The following is a 20911-nucleotide window of genomic DNA, read 5'->3' as shown; positions in this document are numbered from 1 at the left end:
TTCCTTCGATGGAGCCAATTTGCTATCCATTCAGCTATCTCTCCTTGGATCCCATGTGAACTAACTTTCCAGAGCAGTCTACCATGCGGAACCTTGTCGAATGCCTTACTGAAGTCCATGTACTCAAAATCTACAGCTCTGCCCTCATCGACCTTTTTGGTCACGTCTTCAAAAAAATCAATCAGATTTATGAGACACCACCTCCCACGTACAAAACCATGCTGACTATCCCTAATCAGCCCTTACTCATCCAAATGCCTGCAAAACCTATCCCTCAGAATCATGGGTGATCTATCTTTCCTTCTCAACCCCATTCTCCTGCCTTCGCCTCATAACCCCTGACACCCATAATAATCAAGAATCTGTCACACTCCGCCTTAAAAATATCCATTGACTTGGCCTCCACAGCTGTCTGTAGCAAATTCCACAGATTCACCACCCTCTGACAAGATTCTAAATCAATGGATCAGATGAATGTTCTGACATTTTTGCCTCATCTGGCTGTGCCCAATGAAAGGGCTGACAAAAGGAAAAGACCTGAAGAAAATACTGCAGGATCCAACATGTGAAAGGCAAAGGTGAAGCCATGTTCAGCCAACCATCCTCTGTGGTTGATCCATTCCTCTTGAGATTCCCACCATCTGACACCAGTTCAATTTGATTCATTCCACTGGTTTCAAGAAATAGTCAATAGCCCTCAAAAAAGCAAAGGATAAGGGGTTGAGACAAAATTCCAGCTGAAGGCTTTTGTTCCAGAAATAGTTGGGTCTATTCTGCATTCACCCTATCTATTGCCCTCATGATTTTATATACCTCTAAAAGATCGCCCCTCTGCCTCCTACGCTCCAAGGAATACAGTCCTGGCTTGCCCAACCTCTCCCTATAGATCAGGCCCTCGAGTCCTAGTAACATCCTTGTGAATCAGTCAGCTGGACAACTTGACCTCCATGCTATTCTGAAAGATTTCCTCTCTACACCCCTCACTAACTGAAAACACAATTATTTTTCACTTATAGATAGAAAATGCTGGAATAACTCAGTGGGCCAGGCAACATCTCTGGAGAGAAGGAATAAGTGACATTTCGGGTCGAGACCCTTCTTCTGAAGAAGGGTCTCAACCCGAAACATCATCAATTCCTGCTCTCCAGAGATGCTGCCTGTCCTGCTGAGTTTCTCCAGCATTTTGTGTCTATCATTGGTTTAAACCAGCATCTGCAGTTCCTTCCTACACATTATTTTTCACTTGTCTAGTTCAGGTTAGAGAGTCACTAACCCGCCCCCCTGACATCAGTCGGAAGAAGGGTCTCGACCCGAAACGTCACTCATTCCTTCTCTCCCGAGATGCTGCCTGACCTGCTGAGTTACTCCAGCATTTTGTGAATAAACTCATTTATATATTCTCCCTGATTCTTTTCTGGTCATCAATTTTTAATCCCAACCAATATACTCTGCATGGTAACCTCTTATGTGGGACTTTATCAAATACTTTCTAAACATCCAACTGCACCACAAGGACTCATTTATCTCCTCTAGTAGTCACATCCTCAAAAATACTCCAATTGGCTTGTCAGATTTGATTTCCTTTACATAAATCCACATTGACATTGTCTAATCTAGTAATTTTCCTGATATAGTAGACTCCAACATTTCCCCTAAAACTGATATTAGTCTTATTGGTGTTGAAGTCCCTGATTTCTCGCTCCCATCTTTCTTGAATAGTGGTCTTATGTTTACAGTCTGTAGGAACTGTTCTGTAATCTATGTGACTTCGGAAGATAACAATCAATGTATACACTATTTCCATGGTGATGTTTATCAGTACTCTGGTGCTTGTTATCAGGCCCTGGGGATTTATTGATTTTCAGTGCATTCATTTCTTCAGTTTTTTGGATAATTCTAATTTTCTTTAACCCCCTCCTTTTCAGTCGACTCTTGGTTCCCTAGTATTTCTAGCATTTTTTGAACCTCCTTCCATGAAGACAGAATCAAATTTTTTGCTTAATTGCGCTACCAATTGTTTCTCATTAAATTGTACTGATTCTGAATATAAAGGATCAACATTTGTTTCACTAACCTCTTTACATACGTATTGAAGCTAATCAGAATACATTATATTAATATAAAGTTTTAAGATAAAAAACCATCTGGGGCACACCATCCTATAAATGTGAATGGTTGTGCACTTACTCCAAGAGAGTGGGTCAAAATCAGGAATGAATATTTGCAAATATTGACTTACTATATATAGCCTTTATTTATTTGTTTCACCTAAATTCCAGCATAACTAGAAAGGACAATTAAAAGCATATTATTATTAACAGGCAGCGAGGGAAATTCCAGTGGTTAGACAGACTAATTGATACACTTACAAGTACTGATCCAAAGGTAATCTGATTCAAGCAGAAATATCCCCAGGTTATCATATTTTGGCACAGATGCTGTCATGTTTCCTCCAAGAGCGAAGCCACGTGTGAAGAGGGATGGGGTCTTGCATTGAGATTCAGTAAGTATTCTTGATGGGGAAACCCGAACATAAGGGGTGAAAGTTGCCGCAGGCCACCTTTTTAAATGTCTTTGTGCGTGTTGACTGCTTAAAAACCAGGTAAGTCAGAAACAGTGAGTGGCTGAGGGGCAGTCAGAGGATCAGGCATGAATGTGGAGGAGGATGTTGCAAATAGCCAGTGTTCAGCAGTTTTTCGATTGGGCTGGGGACAGCCAGAGAATTGGCAATTTGGTGACCTGGAAGACAGGAGATTGGGTTTGGGAGGTACAGGAATCCAAATTACTGGGGATTGAGTATAGGATCGATGGGAGCAAATGGAAAATCGCAGGAGGGGACTGGGATATTGGTGGGTATATGCGGGTGGCTCTTTTGTGAAAATTGGAGCTCATTGGCAAGGGAAAGTGTTTCACTTATTGAATCCAGTGGAAACATCCTTCCTCTGGCAACCTTGTAAACGGCACTCAGCATTAAGACGATGGGTATTAAAGGATGGCCAATGTCAGTGCCTTTTGAAATTTCATAGGAGAATTGGAAAGAACATCACATGTCTGACACTTTGCATTGCTGTTTACCAGCATAGATTCTTATATCTGTGAAAAATCCAGCTGTCAAGGTTTAAAAATAAGCATTCTATTAAAATTGATTTGTTCAACTTCCTTGAAGACTTTAATTGCTGAAACCAGAATGAGGTGGATAGGAATCTGGCCTGACATTTAAAAATGCTTTCATTCCCACCTTTCTCCAACACACTCTCCTTTGGGACTAGAACAAAAACAACCCTATTGCAAACAAAAAATCCAAATTATTTGGAGAAGCGTGAACTGATGGGTGTCATTTCTTCATTTATGGAGGCCACATAAATTTGAATGTGATATTAGCTCAGGTGTAAAAGCTCCCTGGTCATGGTTGGTATAGAATCTCGCTGAAGAGCAGCGGGTAATGAAATCAATACTACCTCTCATGATTTGTCATACACTTATGATACTTTACAAAGTCTGCTTAGAGATATTTTTCCCCTGTTTTCTGAAGATTTCTTTATTCTTCTAATCTCCCAGAATCCCGGGACAGCACAGTGGCGTAGCAGTAGAGTTGCTGCCTTACAGCACTAGAGACCTGGGTTCAATCCTGACTACGGGTGCTGTTTGTCTGGAATTTGTACGTTCTCTCTGTGACCATGTGGGTTTTAGAGTCATAGAGTCATAGAGTCCTACAGCACAGAAAGAGGTCCTTCGGCCCATCGTGTCCGTGCCGCCCGTTACCAAACACAGTCTAATTTTAATCCCATTTTCCCGCATTTGGACCGTAGCCCTGAATGTTGTAGCATTTCAAGTGCCCATCCAAATGCCTCTTAAACATTGTGAGTGTTCCCGCCTTCACCACCACCCCAGGCAGTGAGTTCCAGACTCCAACCACCCTCTGGGTGAAATAGTTCTTTCTCACATCCCCCCGAAACCTCCCTCCCCTTACCCTGTATCTATGTCCCCTCGTTGTTGAACCTTCCACCAGTGGAAGAAGTTCCCCGCCATCTACCTTATCTATGCCCCTCATGATCTTGTACACCTTGATCATGTCCCCTCTCAGCCTTCTCTGCTCCAGGGAAAACAACCCCAGTCTGCTCAGTCTCTCCTCATAGCCGAGGCCCTTCATCCCTGGCAGCATCCTGGTGAATCTCCTCTGCACCCTCTCCAAAGCTATCACATCCTTTCTATAATGTGGTGACCAGAACTGTACACAATACTCCAGCTGTGGCCTCACCAGTGTTCTGTACAATTCCATCATTACCCCCCTACTTTTATATTCGATGCCCCGGCTAATGAAGGCCAGTAACCCATATGCCTTTTTGACCACCCTGTCCACCTGTCCTGCTGCCTTCAAGGACTTGTGTACCTGTACTCCAAGGTCCCTCTGTACCCCTGTCTTCCCTAGGGTCCTTCCATTCATGGTGTACTCCCTCTCCAAGTTATTCCTGCCAAAGTGCATCACCTCGCACTTTTCAGGATTAAATTCCATCTGCCACTGCTCCGCCCATCTGACCATCTCATCTATATCTTCCTGCAGCTTGCAGATCCCTTCCTCGCTATTCACCACCACCCCTAACTTTGTGTCATCTGCAAACTTGTTTTCTCCGGTTTCCTCCCACATTCCAAAGACATGCAGGTTTTTAGGTTAATTAGCTTCTGTAAATTGTAAATTGTCCCTAATGAGTAGGATATTGCTAGTGCACAGGGTGGTCGCTGGCCAGCGCGGACATGGCAGGCCGAAGGGTCTGTTTCCACGCTGTATCTCTAAATGAATTTAAACTAAACTAAACTAAACTAAACTAAGTGGAATTGTTTGGGGTGGATGCAGAGTGTGCTGTATGGAACATCTCAATTATGTGGATGCAGAGTGTGCAAGTTTGTATAGAACTTAACAAAGTTACTTGAAAATATAAGTTATTTAGAAAGTTAACACAATAAGATACAGACAATGTGCTATCTTTGAGACTTCTCTTTATTTGTTGCAGCCACCACTCACTCTAGAATTTGGAAGAATAGTAATCTACACAACTAGCCTTCGAGTTGTGCGGACAACATTTGATCGCTGTGAGTTAGTAAGGAAAATCTTTCAAAATCACAGAATAAAGTTGGAAGAAAAAAATATTGCCTTGAACAGTGATTATGGAAAAGAGTTAGAAGGACGATGCAAGAGAGCAAATGAATCTCCTTCCTTGCCTGTAGTGTTCATCGATGGCTATTACTTGGGGGTAAGTTGAAATGTTCTGACCAAATGCCTATCTCGGTATTTGCTATTATAATTGTGAAGAGTTATGGGCAAAACTGCAACTTCTTCTCCCCTGACTTTCAGTCTGAAGAAGGGTTTCAACCCGAAACATCACCCATTCATTCTCTCCAGAGATGCTGCCTGACCCGCTGAGTTACTCCAGCATTTTGTGTCTATCTTTGATTTAAACCAGCATCTGCAGTTTATTTTCCTACCAGTATTTTGTGTCTATCTTCTGTGTAAATCAGCATCTGCAGTTCCTTCCTACACTAAACTAGATTAGTTTAGTTTACGGTGGCATGGTGGCGCAGTGGTAGAGTTGCTGCCCTACAGCACCGGAGACCTGGGTTCGATCCTGACTACGGGTACTGTCTGTACAGAGTTTTATATGTTCTCCCTGTGACCTGTGTGGGTTTTCTCCGGGTGCTCCGGTTTCCTCCCGCACTCCAAAGACGTAGTTTGTTGGTTAATTGGCTTCTGCAAAATTGTAAATTGTCCCTAGTATGTAGGATAATGCTAGTGTACTGGGATCGCTGGTCGGCGCGGACTCGGTGGGCCAAAGGGCCTGTTTCCGAGCTGTATCTCTAAATATTAAAATATCTAAACTCAGACATGCAAGTTTCACCATTTCAATGATGAAGCAAGTTTTTAAAATTACATTTAGTGCCTATTCTGTACCTGCTTGAGCTACTAATGAAAGTCATGAGGTGAGAGAGAAATTCAGCTTAAATGGCCCAAAGAGGATGGAGTTTAGCTTCCGTGTAATTGATTTTGGAAAGAACACAATTTTCTTTTGCCATTGTATCAACTTTATTTACATAATTTAAGAATTAGGCTTCTGAACAGCCCTTCCATAAGCAAGGGTAGGGTCCTGATCCTCCAATCTACCCCATTGCGGACATTGGATTTTTTTATCTGGAACTCTTATGCTATAATGCTGAGAATTATATTATGCATTGTATCTTTCTCTTCGTTCTACCTTTTGTATTTGAGTTTGGCTTGATTGTATTCATGTGTAGTATTATCTGATTTGATTGAATAGCTCACAAACAAAAGCTTTTCACTGTACCTCAGTATGCGTGACGATAATAAATCTTAACCTTCAATTACTCAGAGAGAAATAATACTTGTAATTTGATGAGCTATCTAATCATGGTTTAATTTAGTGCTACTAATTCTTCGGACTCTTTGGTGTTGTGATGAGTTGCCTTAGGTTGGTTGTTCCTGTGGCAATTGGATTCTTTATTCTCAGAATTCTATTTAGTCCTTCTTGGTATTGTATCCATTTTGTACTTTCTCAATCCCTTAATTAAATATTCTTCTTTGCTAATCCAGAAAAAGAGCCCACAAATAAATAGGAAAATGCATGTTTGGTCTGGGCTATTTCCTGGCGACAACCAATTTTGCTCTTCACACCCACGCTCTGGCTGACATCACCTTTTTTTAATCAACTGTGCAATTCTTCCTGTTGTTCCATTAGTCTCCAGTGTCAGGTTTTCATGAAATCTTCTGAAAGGCAAGTTGGAACAATTAATTTAATATTAGAGGTTGGCAGACTCTTATGGGAAAAGCTTTTGTGAGATGATAGAGAATTGCAGAGCAATCCTGATCTGAAAAGTTCCATCCTTAATGGAGTTTACAGTTTGGCAGCCAGAACATATCCATTATAGGCCTTACAGTCCAACATCTGATAACATTCTATATCTTATAATATTCAAAGTCATTGACTGCACAGTTGCAGAGACATTTTGGAAAGCAACTCAATGGAGCCTGCCATGTGCACATTGCCCTGGGTTTTAGCTGGCAGTACTGCCAAAGTATCTCAGTAATTGGTATTTTGGGAGTATTGGGCCAGGACGTATAGAAATATTGCTCTGAGCAGCAAAGGAATAATGTGGGCGATCTGGGCTGCTCATTTCACTCCCTCTACTAACACTGTGATTGCACCTCCAGTCTACTCTGCAGTAACCCAACATAGCTTATCATCTGATTGATATATTGAGGCCTAGACATGGCAGAAAAGAAGTGAGGTGTCCACTTGGCATGAAGTGCTATTTGGCGATGTGAAGAGGCAATTTAACTGACCCACAGTTAAAATGTCTCCACAAGAAACCATTCATCTCAAAACGTTCGTATTGGTGCAAACTCATAAAACGGGGGTACTTATCCCACTACTTATGTTAATTATTAGCTAAGCTCCTGAAGTTCAATGTTGGGAGTGTTTATATGTTGTATCATTTAAGTTAAATATAATGAAAAGGTGAAACTGCAGAAAAGATTCACACAAATTTATGAAAAGATCCTTACTTCCATTCAAGCAGGTTCCCACTGTCTCTATCATGCACTGTCTAATCAATTTGCTGTACGTCAATAATTGACCTTCCATTTCATGAGCTTTAATTTTCAATGACAATCTCTGATCAATCTATAGACATTTTACTTTCAATCACTTTAGTTTCTTCATTAAAAAGAGTGATTCATTAAACATGGCCTATTCATTACAAATCCACATTGGCTTTCGCTAATTAGTTTGGATTTCTCAGTGCACAGTCTCTTTGTCTTTCATTATAGATTTGAGTAATTTCATTACATCCGATGACAGTCAAACAAATCTATAATTTCTAGGATTTTTCCATTTCGAAATATTGATTGATTAGGATTACAATTAGAAATATGATTATAATTTTGTAACTCAATGCGCACAGACCTGGTAACATACTCAGAAACCTTTTTTGCACCCATTCCAGTTGAATTAATCCTTTCCATAGTATGTTGACCAGAACTGTAGAGTGTACTCCAAATGTGGCCTTACTAACATCTTGTACAGCAGTAACATGATATCCAAGGTCCTATTCTCAATACTCTGTGCCAATTGCCAAATGCCTTCATTATCCTGTCTACTTGCTTAGCACCTTCTAGGACCTATATATCTGCAGCCCTAGGTTTCTCTGGTCTACAGACCACCTGCTCTGGGTTGTCCCATCAAAATGCATCTCCTTGCCCATATCAGAATTAAATTTAATCTGCCATTCCTCAGCCCATTGGCCCATTTGATCAAGATTTCATTGTAATTACAGATAGTCCTGTTCACTGTCCAGTATTTCATCAATTTTAGTGTCATCTGCAAACTTCCTAATTACGTCACCTACAATCACATCCAAATTGTTAACATAAATAGTGAATAACACTGATCCCGATACCAATCACTGTGGCACATCACCTCCAGTCTGTAAAGCAAACCTCTGCTACCACTCTCTGTTTCCTAACTTAATGCTAATTTTGTACGCCAGCTCACCCAAGAACCAATGTGAACCAACATTCCAGACCAGGCTACCTGTGGCACCTTGTCAAAGACCTTGCTGAATTCAATGTAGGCAACTGCCCGACATCGTGGCGCTGCAGTAGAGATGTTGCCTTAAGGCGCCAGAGACCAGAGTTCGATCCTGACTACGGGTGCTGACTATACTGAGTTTGTACGTTCTCCCCGTGATCTGAGTGGGCTTTCTCCAGGAGCTCCTGTTTTCGCACACACTCCAAAGATGTACAGGCTTGTAGGTTAATTGGTTTGGTAAAATTGTACGTTGTCCCTAGTGAGTGTAGTGGAAGTGTGTGGGGATCGCTGGTCGGCATGGATTCGGTGGGCCGAAGGGCCTGTTTCTGCACTGTATCTCTAAACTCAACTAAACTAAACTAAACTGCCTTCATCAACTTTCTTGATCACCTCTTTAAAAAAAATTGTTGAGACACAATTTCCCATGCATAAAGCCATGGCTGACTATTCCTAATCAGTACATGCCTTTGCAACAGGTAGATCCTATTTCTCAAAATCACCTCCAATTACTTACCCACTACTGATGTAAGGCTCACTGGCAAGTAGCTCCCAGGCTTTTCTTTGCTGCCTTTCTTAAATATAGGTACAACATTAGCCATCTTCCAGTAATGTGGCATTTCTCCATCACAATTGAATATATAAATATATTTGCCGGTGGTCTCAACCCCTGCTGGACTAGTTTAAACCCCCCTGAGTAGTTCTAGCAGATATCCTTGCCAGTTCAGGTGCAACCTGTCCCTCCTGCACCCAGAAGAGACCCCAGCAGTCCAAATACCTGACCCCTTGTCCCCTCCACCAGCTCCTCAGTCATGCATTCATTTACGCTAACCTCCTATTCCTACTCTCACTAGTACGTGGCACTGGAAGTAATCCAGTGATTGCCAACTCTGAGGTCCTGTTTTTTAATCTCCTTCCTGTCTCTCTATATTCACTCTACAGGACTCCGTCCCTTTTTCTCCCTATGTTGTTAGTGCCAATATTGTTACAGTTACAGTTTAGTTTATTGTCACATGTGCCGAGGTACAGTGAAAAGCTTTTGTTGCGTGCTATCCAGTCAGCGGAAAGACAATACATGATCACAATCGAGCCATTTATAGTGTATAGACACATGATAAGGACCTTTGGCTACTCACCCAACGACTTGAGAATTTTCTATAGCCATTCAGAGAAATCTTTAACCCTGGCAACAGAGAGGCAACATACCATTCGACAATAAGCCATAGGAACAGTATTTTAGGTCATTCGGCCCATCGAGTCTGCTCTGCTATTCAATCATGGCTGATTTACTTTTCCCTCTCAACCCCAATCTCTGCCTCTTCCCCATAACCCTTGATGCCCTTACTAATCACAATCCTTACTAATACCAACCTAATATCTCTTTGGCAGACACAGAATCTCCTATCTAAATCTCCATCATCTAGCTCTCCCTGTCTCCACTCTTCCCTGCTGTGTATCAGAGCGAAAAACCTGGCTACTGTGGCTGCTTTACTCTGAGAGGCCACACCTCCCCTGCCCACCACATTTCTCCCTACTCCCACCAAATAATATCCAAAATGGTATACTTGTTGCTGAGGCAAATAGCCAACACCTCAATAAAACTCCAATGACGAATTGTGAATTTGCTTTGTTAGCATAATCCATTTCAATGAGAAATGTGTGGCCATGGTGGCGCAGCGGTAGAGTTGCTGCCTTACAGCGCTTGCAGCATTGGCGACCCGGGTTCGATCCTGACTACGGGTGCTGTCTGTATGGAGTTCGTACATTCTCCCTTTGACCACGTGGGTTTACTCCGAGAACTTCCTTTTCCTCCCACACTCCAAAGACGTACAGGTATGTAGGTCAATTGGCTTGGTGTGAGTGTAAATTGTCCCGAGTGTGTGTAGGCTTGTGTTAATGTGTGGGGATCGCTGGTCAGTGCGGACCCAATGGGCTGAAGGGCATGTTTCCGCACTGTATCTCTAAACTAAACTAAACTAAACTAAACTAAACTAAACTAAACTAAACTAAACTAAACTAAACTAAACTAAACTAAACTAAACTAAACTAAACTAAACTAAACTAAACTAAAGGAAACAACTGCTGTAAATTTGTGTATTTATGTTACAAATCATACCAGATGCTGCTTCATGCAGGCATTCTCATGTATGCAAAGCTAACACACACTAGTACGCAGAACAGACTGGGTGTGATATTGCAGAGTATACAATAATAATCTGATGTAAGGACTGTTAATTGGGTGTTAATTAACCCAGTACAGTTGAAAGTGTAATTAGCAACCGAAAGGACCCCCAGATGTGTCTTAGCTTTTAGCTTAGAGATACAGCATGGAAACAGGCCCTTCAGCTCACTGACTCCACGCCGACCATGGATCACCCATTCACACTGGCTCAACGTTATCCCACCTTCCCACTCCCAACACACTAGGGAATATTTACAGAGCCACATTAACTAGAGCCACATGAGCTACAAACCCACATGTCTTTGGGATGTGGGTGGGAACCGAACACCTGGAGGAAATCCACGCTGACACGGGGAGAATATGCAAACTACACACAGACAGCACCCGAGGTCAGGATTGAACCAGGGTCACTGGTGCTGTGAGGCAGCAGCTCCAACAGCTGTGCTACTGTGCTGCCCTGTTGTACCATTGTACCACACTTGTGATGCCACTGTGCTGCCCTGCTGCATCACTGTGCTGCCCTATAGTACAGGATAGTTCTCCCTATAGTATAGTATTGCATGGTATAGTAAAGTGCCATAATAAAGTGAATTCAGGATCATTTCAAATTTATATTCAGTGGCCATTTCTATGTCTCAACACATGTTCATTCTATTCTGCAGCTGTTTAAATATGCTACTTGGTGATCCATGGTCGCCGTGGACTCAGTGGGCTTAAGGGCCTGTTTCCATGGTGTGTCTCTAAACTAAAAACTAAGACACAACAGGGGTCCCTTTCTGTTGCTAATCACACGTTCAACTGTAGTCACAAAATGCTGGAGGAACTCAGTGGGACAGGCAGCATCTCTGGAGAGAAGGAATGGGTGACGTTTCGGGTCGAGACCCTTCTTCAGACTGACCTGAAGAAGGGTCTCAACCCGAAAAGTCATCCATTTCTCCTCTCCCGAGATGCTGCCTGACTCGCTGAGTTATTCCAGCATTTTGTGTCTACCTTCAATTTAAACCAGCATCTGCAGTTTTTTTCTACACTGTTAATAAACCTAATACAGTTGAACATGTATGAAGGAAATGCAGATGCTGGCTTAAACCAAAGATAGACACAAAATGCTGGAGTAACTCCATGGGACAAGCAGCATCTCTGGAGTGAAGGAATGGGTGATGTTTCGGGTCAAGACTCTTCTTCAGACTGACCGACATTTCGGGTTGAGACCCTTCTTCAGACTGACCACATTTCAGGTGTGAAGAAAGGTCGCAACCCGAAACGTCAACCATTCCTTCTCTCCCGAGATGCTGCCTGTCCCGCTGAGTTACTCCAGCATTTTGTCTACCTAGGATAATTAACACCCAATTAACGGTCAGCATGGTTTCCAATTCTGCATTGGAACGCTTTGAAATCTGCTCTATCTACTGTCTCCATCAGAATGAGTCTCATAGACCTAGTATCACCTGCATACCTCCTTATAAAAGGCACAGGCTGGCTTTAATTCATGCAAACTTCACATTTCAGATTCTGATTTGGATTAGTTGTAATGCTGAGGCTCTATAAGGTGCTGGTCAGGCCGGATTTGGAGTACTGTGAGCAAATATGAGCCCCATATCTGAATAAGGATGTGCTGGCTCTGGAGAGGGTCTAGAGGAGATTTACAAGAATGATTCCAGGAATGAGTGGGTTAGCTTATGATGAGCATTTGACAGCACTGGGCCTCTACTCGTTGGAGCTGAGAAGGTTGAGGGGGGACCTCATTGAAACTTACAGAATAATGAAAGGCATCGATACAGTGGAGGTGGAAAGGATGTTTCCACTGGTGGGAGAGTCAAGGACCAGAGGTCATAGCCTCAGAATTAAAGGGCGCTCTTTTAGAAAGGAGGTGAGGAGGAACTTCTTTAGTCAGTGGATATTTTTAAGGCAGAGATAGACAAATTCTTGATTAGAACGGGTGTCAAGGGTTATCGGGAGAAGGCAGGAAAATGGGATTACGAGGCAGAGATCAGCCATGATTGAATGGCAAAGTAAACTTGATGGGCCGAATGGTCTAATTCAACTCCTATAACTTGTGAACTTGTGAACTTCAGCATTTAATAACATTCATGCCAGTGAGAGCCATTGTCAATAGCAGGGAGTCATACACCACATTATTAATATTCAAGATGGCCTAATTCTACTCCTATAACTAGTGTAAGAAAATAACTGCAGATGCTGGTACAAATCGAAGGTATTTATTCACAAAATGCTGGAGTAACTCAGCAGGTCAGGCAGCATCTCAGGAGAGAAGAAATGGGTGATGTTTCGGGTCGAGACCCAAACGTATAAGATCGTGAGGGGCCTTGATCGGGTGGATGCGCTAAAGATGTTTCCGATGATCGGGGAGACCAGAACTAGGGGGCATAGTCTTAGAATGAGAAGGGGCTCTTTTAAAACTGAGATGAGGAGAAACTTCTTCACTCAGAGGGTGGTTAGTCTGTGGAATTCGCTGCCTCAGGGAGCTGTGGAAGCAGGAACGTTAAATAAATTTAAAACGGAAATAGATTGTTTTTTAATAGACAAGGGAATTAGGGGTTACGGGGAGCGGGCAGGGAAGTGGGCATGAGCTATTGTTAGTATAGTAAGACCTGAGTAATCTCCTGGACAAGTTTCGATCGCCTAGCTTGGGGTCGGAGAGGAATTTCCCGGATTTTTTTCCCAAATTGGCCTGGGTTTTTATCCGGTTTTTCGCTTCTCCCAGGAAATCACACGGTTCTTTTGGGTGGGAAGAAGGGCGATAGTGGGAAGGGGGTTGGGGTAGGATCAGCCATGATCGTATTGAATGGCGGAGCGGGCTCGAGGGGCCGGTTGGCCTACTCCTGCTCCTATTTTCTTGTGTTCTTCTTGTGTTATACTACTCCTATAACTTGTGAACTAGTTTATTGTCATAGACTGCCTTTAGCTGGTGCTGCCACCCACAGCAGAGGTTCCTTGTTGAGTCATACAGCCACTCACTCAGCACCACGACGAGAGCTGGGGGCAGGCAGGCATTATGTAAATGAGCAGCCAGGATGACACTGCTGTGCCGCCTACCTTAGAAACCACACAGAAAGCTTAATTGCACATTGCTATCCCCACCCCCATTTTTATGTGAACCCAATTCAGTTCCCTTTAATTTTCAACGTTACTCCCTCTCAGGAAGCCCACTGATTCACTCTAATCACCTTGAATTACAGGAAATTAACATTTCTCAAGGAACTGTCAGGCTTACTGCTGGGTAGAATACTGCCAAGACTCTGTGGTCGGCATTAATCAACACATTTAAATATGTTTTGCTAAACAGTAACAACCAACAGGCGAATATTAATTGCCATAACATGGGTTCTTTAACACATTTTCCCTTCAGCTAACACAAACAACCTCGTCGAGTTTTATCTAAACTCTGAACGGGGGCGATTTGAACGTGGGAAAGGCGAACTTCCCTTATGCATTTAATTTTTAAAAGCTTTCTGCCAGAACTCAAATTAGCATTGAAATGAAGAAATGAAAATTCAGGTCAGGCATTCTGATACCCACCACTGAACTCCCAACACGATTCCTTATTGTCTGAAGCCTGGAGCGGAGAGAACGATTGCACCAGTATCCATTCCCATGAAAATCTCTGTGTGCAGGTGACTCTGTTAAATTTCCGATGTTCCGAATCCAACTTGAAGTTGATGATGTCATGCCAGATTAACTCTGATGCTAGTCAATCATTAACTAAACCCATTCTAAACTCATTACCACAAAATGACAACATGGCCTGCCCTGGTGCTGGTGATAGAACATGTTCTTCCCGAAAACTCTTCTGAATGTACTCGGGAAATTCACCACATCTCTGACCTGAGCTACTGTGCTTTTCTGAATCAATAAGAAAATTAGTCTTCATTGGAAGCAACCTACCTTTTGCCACTTCATTCCACACATCATTGCAGGTTTCCTTGACATTGCCTATCAGGAGACAATAGACAACAGACAATAGGTGCAGGAGGAGGCCATTCGGCCCTTCGAGCCAGCACCGCCATTCAATGTGATCATGGCTGATCATTCTCAATCAGTACCCCGTTCCTGCCCTCTCCCCATACCCCCTGACTCCGCTATCCTTAAGAGCTCTATCTAGCGGGCCTGTAATGGTTTTGTCCTTTCTTACTCCTCACTTCCCTGCTGATTTGTTTCTGTGACTGATGCCCCTTTTTATTAATGCCGTTATTGTGAGGAATCCTAAAGAGGTCCAGTCCTGATGCCAACTTCCTAATGTCAACCCACTGGCAGCTAAAGCTGAGCTTCCCACATCTGAGGCCTTTCTTTACAATTCGGTTTCTCCGTCCTGGTTACTTTTTCAGCAGAAACACCTCCTATAAATTTCATATACCATTAGGCCTGACATGAACTCCAACAATAATTTTATCTTCCTTCCTTTTCAAATTCATTTTCTGCCACTTTGAGATGCCCTTCCCCCTGGCATCTATTGACAACACACTTTTAGATACTCTTGATTGTAGCTATTGTGGTTGCTATTCTCCATGTGTTTTTTGAATTGGCTATAACTATTACATTTATATTTTAATCTTCCACCTTTAGACAGCCTCCTTCTCCACTGTGTCAAATCAAGCTACCCACTGCTGCTGTCAGCTGAAGACATCCTCTTTATCCTTACATTTATTATGAACATTGTAAGGCCGATCCATTGCCCTGCATACATGTTTCTCTGCCTCCTCTGGTTCTTCATACTTGCAAACTCTCATTTCCTTTTACTTGTCCCCCCACAATGTGTATGCACACAGGTGATCCGCACTGCTATTTTTAGTTTATATATGCTTAGTTATTTATTTGTTGCCAGTAGTTTTATTTACTGTATTTGAGACCTACATTATATTTAGTAGATGTATTTTGTTTTGATTCAGGTTTATTTATAATGCCTCATTTTCACTTCACTAAATTCATTATTTTAGTATCCCCTTATGTCTTGTTGCATAGACCATAGAACATTACAGCACAAGAGAAGTCCCTTCAGTCCACAACGTCGGTGCCGAACATAATGCCAAGACCAACTCTTATCTGCCTCCCCATAAACCAGATCTCTCTATTACCTGCATATTGATACAACTATCCAAAAGTCTCCTAAAAGGCCACTATCCTATCTGCCTCAATCATCATCCCTGTCACCACATTCCAGTCACTGACCACTTTCAATAAAAAAAACATGCTCTGCACATCTTCGTTAAACTTTCTTGCCTCTCTTGCCACAAAGTTATGTCCTCTATTATTCGATTTTCCACCTTGAGGAAAATGTTCTGTGTATGCTCTATCTATGCCTCTCATAATTTGATATACTTGCTCCCTGCAATCTCCAGCGTTCCAATTGTCTGTCCAACCTCTCGCTGTTGCTAATACCCCTCTAATCTGGGCATCATTCTAGTAAATTTTCTCAGCACCCTTTCCAAAGCCTCCACATCCTTCCTATAATGGGGTGACCAGAACTGCACGCAATACTTCAAATACAGCCTAAGCAAAGTCATATAAAGTGGCATTTTGACTTCCTGACTCTTTCACTCAATGCCCTAATTTATGAAGGCAAACATACCATATATCTTCTTTACCAATCTATCTACTACTGGTGTTGCCACTTTCAGGGAGTTATGGACTTGGATATCAAGATCCCTCTGTACATCAATGCTGTTAAGGGTCATGCCATTAATTGCTTATTTTCCCGTTACATTCAACCTCCCAAAGTGCAACACCTCACACTTGCTCTCATTAAACTCCATCTGCCATTTCTACGCCCATTTCTATAGTTGATCTATTTTCCGAAAAGAGTTTGACAGCCTTCCTCACAGTCCGCAACCTCAGCAATCTTAGTGACATCCTCAAATTTACTAACCAACCTATCTACGTTTACATCCAAGTCATTTATATATATCACAAACAACAGAGGTTCAGCACAAATCCCTGCAGAACTCCACTGGTCACACATCTCCAGCTTGAATATTGTCCTTCTATCATGATCCTCTGTCTTCTATCAGTAAGTCAATCTCTAACTGTTCATCACTTATGTAAACTAGATTTTATTTAATGCAATTCAGCTTTCTCTAATGTTGGCAAACGTGGATTTTTAATGTTATTGCTTGAAATGCGACTAACTCCAATGATGACTTATTTATTTATATATTGACTTATTGATGTTGAGCCTTGGTTTAAATTACCCAGCACCTCCTACCTCTTCTGTGACTAGTTGCCATTCTCTCCCAATTCCCACAGCTAAACTGTTTTGATAATTCTTCTAATTCTCTGCCCACAGCTCTTGGATGGAATCGATATCTTGCAGTGTTCAAAGTTTCATTGAGATAATTGGAGGCAAACAAAACCACACACAATTAAATTGTGCAAAGAGTATGAATTATATATTAAATGTGAAGTTGTGAGCGTTAAAATAATGGTGAAATGGATGGGCAGGTGTAGTGAAAAGTGAAAACAAAACTTGAGCAATTTTTTTTTTTATTCATTCAAGGACCCTGGGCTTTGCAGGCAGAGCCATTGCTTACTTTGTCTGAAGAAGGGTCCCAACCTTTCCATGTAATGCAGAGATGCTGCCTTACCCACAGAGTTACTCCTGCACTTTGTGTATTGTTTGTAAACTAGCATCTGCAAATCCTTTTGTCTTGAAGACAGACACACAATGGTGGAGTAACAGGCAGCATCTCTGGATAGAAGGAATGGGTGACGTTTCAGGTCGAGACCCTTCTTCAGACTGAGAGTCAGGGGAGAGGGAGACACAGAAGGATTTTTTTTTGTCTCTCTCTCTCTCTCACTCTCTTTAATTACTCATCCCTAATTTCCCTTGAGAAAGTATTGGTGAGCTACCTTTATGAATCCCTGCAGTTCTTGAGATGCGATGGTGAAGTAATGGTGTGGGACAACTTGCAGGTGATGCTTTAGCTTGTGCACTGACTCTTAAAGCTTCTGTGGCAACAATTTAGTTGAAAGATTTTTGTACTTGAAGTGGAAGGAGCACTTGAGGATTTTTGAAGTTACTTTATGTCGTTTAGTTTTAACTTTAGTTTAGTTAAAGATACAGCTTGGAAATAGACCCACCGGCCCACCGAGTCTGCGCTGACCAGCGATCACCCGTACACTAGTTCTATCCGAGAAATTAGGGACAATTTACAGAAGCCAATTAACTTATAAATCTGCATGTCTTTGAAATATACGAGGACCCGGAGAAAACCCATGTGGTCACAGGGAGAACATAGAAACTCTATATAGATAGTACCCATAGTCAGGATCAAACCCCGGTCTCTGGCAATGTACATGCTCTTTCTAGTTGTAATATGCTCTCCCACCAGGACCTGAGTTGACCACAGCTATTTTATATGTACGTGCACCACAAATGGAAAGGAGACATTCGGTCCCCTCATTCATCCCTGGTTTTAATTTGAAGTTCCTGCAATGAAATGAAATTGTATAAATGCATTCTTGGGTTCTCTAAACTAACAATCAACTGTAATGTTCAAGATAATGTGCAAGTTATGTTTGTTATGCAAACTCCTCAAACACAAATAGGCAACTTAGGGTGACACAGTGGCGCAGCGGTAGAGCTGCCGCCTTACAGCGCCAGAAACCCGGGTTTGATCTTAACCGCGGGTGCTGTCTGTTCAGAGTTTCTACGTTCTCCCTGCGACTGCGTGGGTTTTCTCCGGGTTCTCCAGGTTGCTCCCACACTCCAAAAACATACAGGTTTGTGGGTTAATTGGCTATTGTAAATTGTCCCTAATGTGTACGATAGTGCTAGTGTACAGGGTGATCGCTGGTCGGTGCAGATCCGCTGGGCCGAAGGGCCTATTCCGTGTTGTACCTTTAAATTCCAAAAATATAAAATCAATGGTTCACTGGTTCAAAGGTTCAATGCTTCAATGGTTCTTTATAATCACATGTTCCAAGGTATGAGGATTTATTTTTTTGCATGCAGCTCAGTAAACTTCTACCATACTTAAATACAATCCCAGATTAAGTAGAAAGTATATAGAAATAGCCCACTGAGACCAACTGCAAGAGTCGCCAGGTTTTCAGTCTCAGCTGCAGCTGCTTTTAAGGCCCGTTGCAGCCGTAGCCTCCATCTGGATCGTCCAGCGAACCATCATCCCTCTCCTTGCCCGGCCACCATTCAGCCTTTGTGCCCCGGGAATGCCTCCCGCAGCTGACCTTGAGGGCGCGAAACGTAAGATCTTGATTCTTCTTACCCAGTCCTCTGCTCTTGTGTCCGCCATCGACAACTCCCTCCTCTCTCCCATCCAGTTCTCTGGTCCTCGGGGACGAACAGGGGCGGAATGTACCAAGTGTTTGTTGCCGTGATTCCAAATTGCTTTGGGAAATGGTTTCTCTTTTTATATTAATAAATGCTATTTAAATGGAGCCACCCCTCCTTTCACAACTGTGCGTAGGATTAGTAGCAGCAGAGAAACTCTGTAAAGAAATACTGCTGGCCAGCCTCCTGCCAGATATCTCAAACTGTAGCTCAGGGCTACAATGGACTCTGGAGGTCTGGCCTGTAGCCTCATGTTTGAGCATTTACTTATTAATAGCTAACAGCAGATTTATTGAATTAATGTTTTACCAATTATATTTATTTCAGGAATTAATGAACAATTCTCGCTATAGATGATGTACAAAACATTATTTTTTATGTTTTTGGTAATTATTTCATGTATGACAATCGCAGGTGACCAATTGCATAAATGTGCCAAGTAAAACATTGAATTAATTTTCCTGGTTGCTCTGGTGGAATTATTAAAGCTCTTTGAGTTTATTGCTGCCTCTGATTACCTCTATCACCTACAGCACACAGTGGCCTGGAAATTCTTATGCACTCAAATGGTTCCCTCTTGCTGCCCTGATTTGACCGAATAAAATATAATGCCTCACAATTATCTGTATTAAACTCTGTTTGCCATTCCTCAGCCCAATTGCCCAGCTCATCAAAATCCTATAGCAATTCTTGATAACCATCAATGCTGCAAGAAATGCAGGCGAATGGGACTCACTTAGATGGGGCATCTTAGTTAGCTGAAGGGCCAGCTTCCATGCTACATGACTCTGTGACCACGATTCTGTGGCATCCTTTGAGGTCCCGAACTTGATCTTCCAACCCTGTGAACTCTAATCCATCACTTATTCTTCCTTCCAGGATCTTATATCTCAATGTTCAAGACTCCCTGACGCTTCGAGTTTCTCTGATAATCCTAACCCCTGAAGCCTTGCCCCCAACCTTCCCGATTGGAAAAAAATCTATTTCCCACCTATTTTCATGTCATTCACAAACTTACTAACCATGCCTTACACATGGTTATTGAGATCAGGTGGAGATTGGTATCTTTTTGTGTGGTGTGTAGAGGGGAATGATCCAAAATACGTAAGGGATATACCTTACAGAGGTCCCAATCATGATGTGTCAGACACGCATTGTCCAGGGAAGGCTTAGTTTAGTTAAAGATTCCCTACAATGTTCTTAAAATAATTCTCAAGAGGAAAATAAAGAATTATATCATCTTTGTGTTTGATGCATGAATTACTTCAGGCACACAAGGTTGAATTACTCTGTGAAGTTCCGAGTCAAACTGCCAGAATGATTGAAGGCAATGTGAAAATGGTCAACATGACTTATAATTGGAAGGTAGCTGACACTATCATAATTGCTCTGCCACTCTGTCCTTATTATTGGACTTGTATAAATTATGGATTTGAATAACGACAGCAGTCTGATATTTCATCTTTGATTAAGTGATGAGGTTAGATGTGCAATTTTCCAATCTGAATGCACAATCAATTAATAACTGTGCCAAATTTGAAGACTTAATCTTTGGAGATGTTTTCTTCAGATGGCCATTCTCCTGCCTTCTCCCCATAAGCGCCGACACCCATCCTTTTAAGGTTAGTGTAAATGGATCCTTGATGGTCAACAGAAACCTGGTAGGCCAAAAGGTCTGTTTCCCTTCTATCTGTCTCTATGACTCCATAATTCTATACAATACAGCTTCCATGTCATATGTCATACTTGTAGAATGGAGCTAAATTCCTGAGAGCAGCCAAACTTATGAACGATTCTCCACAATCCCTCTTGACTGAAAGAGTCAAAGGCATT

At 42.2% G+C, this 20911-nt stretch overlaps 1 protein-coding gene across 1 annotated transcript in view; it reads left to right on the top strand.

Annotated features, from left to right (window-relative positions):
- Positions 1-20911, top strand: part of grxcr1a (glutaredoxin and cysteine rich domain containing 1 a) — a 56183-nt gene that overhangs the window by 22585 nt on the left and 12687 nt on the right. The window contains exon 2 of the mRNA XM_078410628.1: positions 5010-5249. Coding sequence (XP_078266754.1) covers positions 5010-5249 — 240 coding nt within the window. The remainder of the gene's footprint in view (positions 1-5009; positions 5250-20911) is intronic.

Source organism: Rhinoraja longicauda, chromosome 1 (genome assembly GCF_053455715.1).
Source record: "Rhinoraja longicauda isolate Sanriku21f chromosome 1, sRhiLon1.1, whole genome shotgun sequence".
NCBI classification, from domain to species: Eukaryota; Metazoa; Chordata; class Chondrichthyes; order Rajiformes; family Arhynchobatidae; genus Rhinoraja; species Rhinoraja longicauda.
The sequence above is the reverse complement of the archived record's forward strand: the minus strand, read 5'-3'. Positions and strand labels throughout refer to the sequence as shown.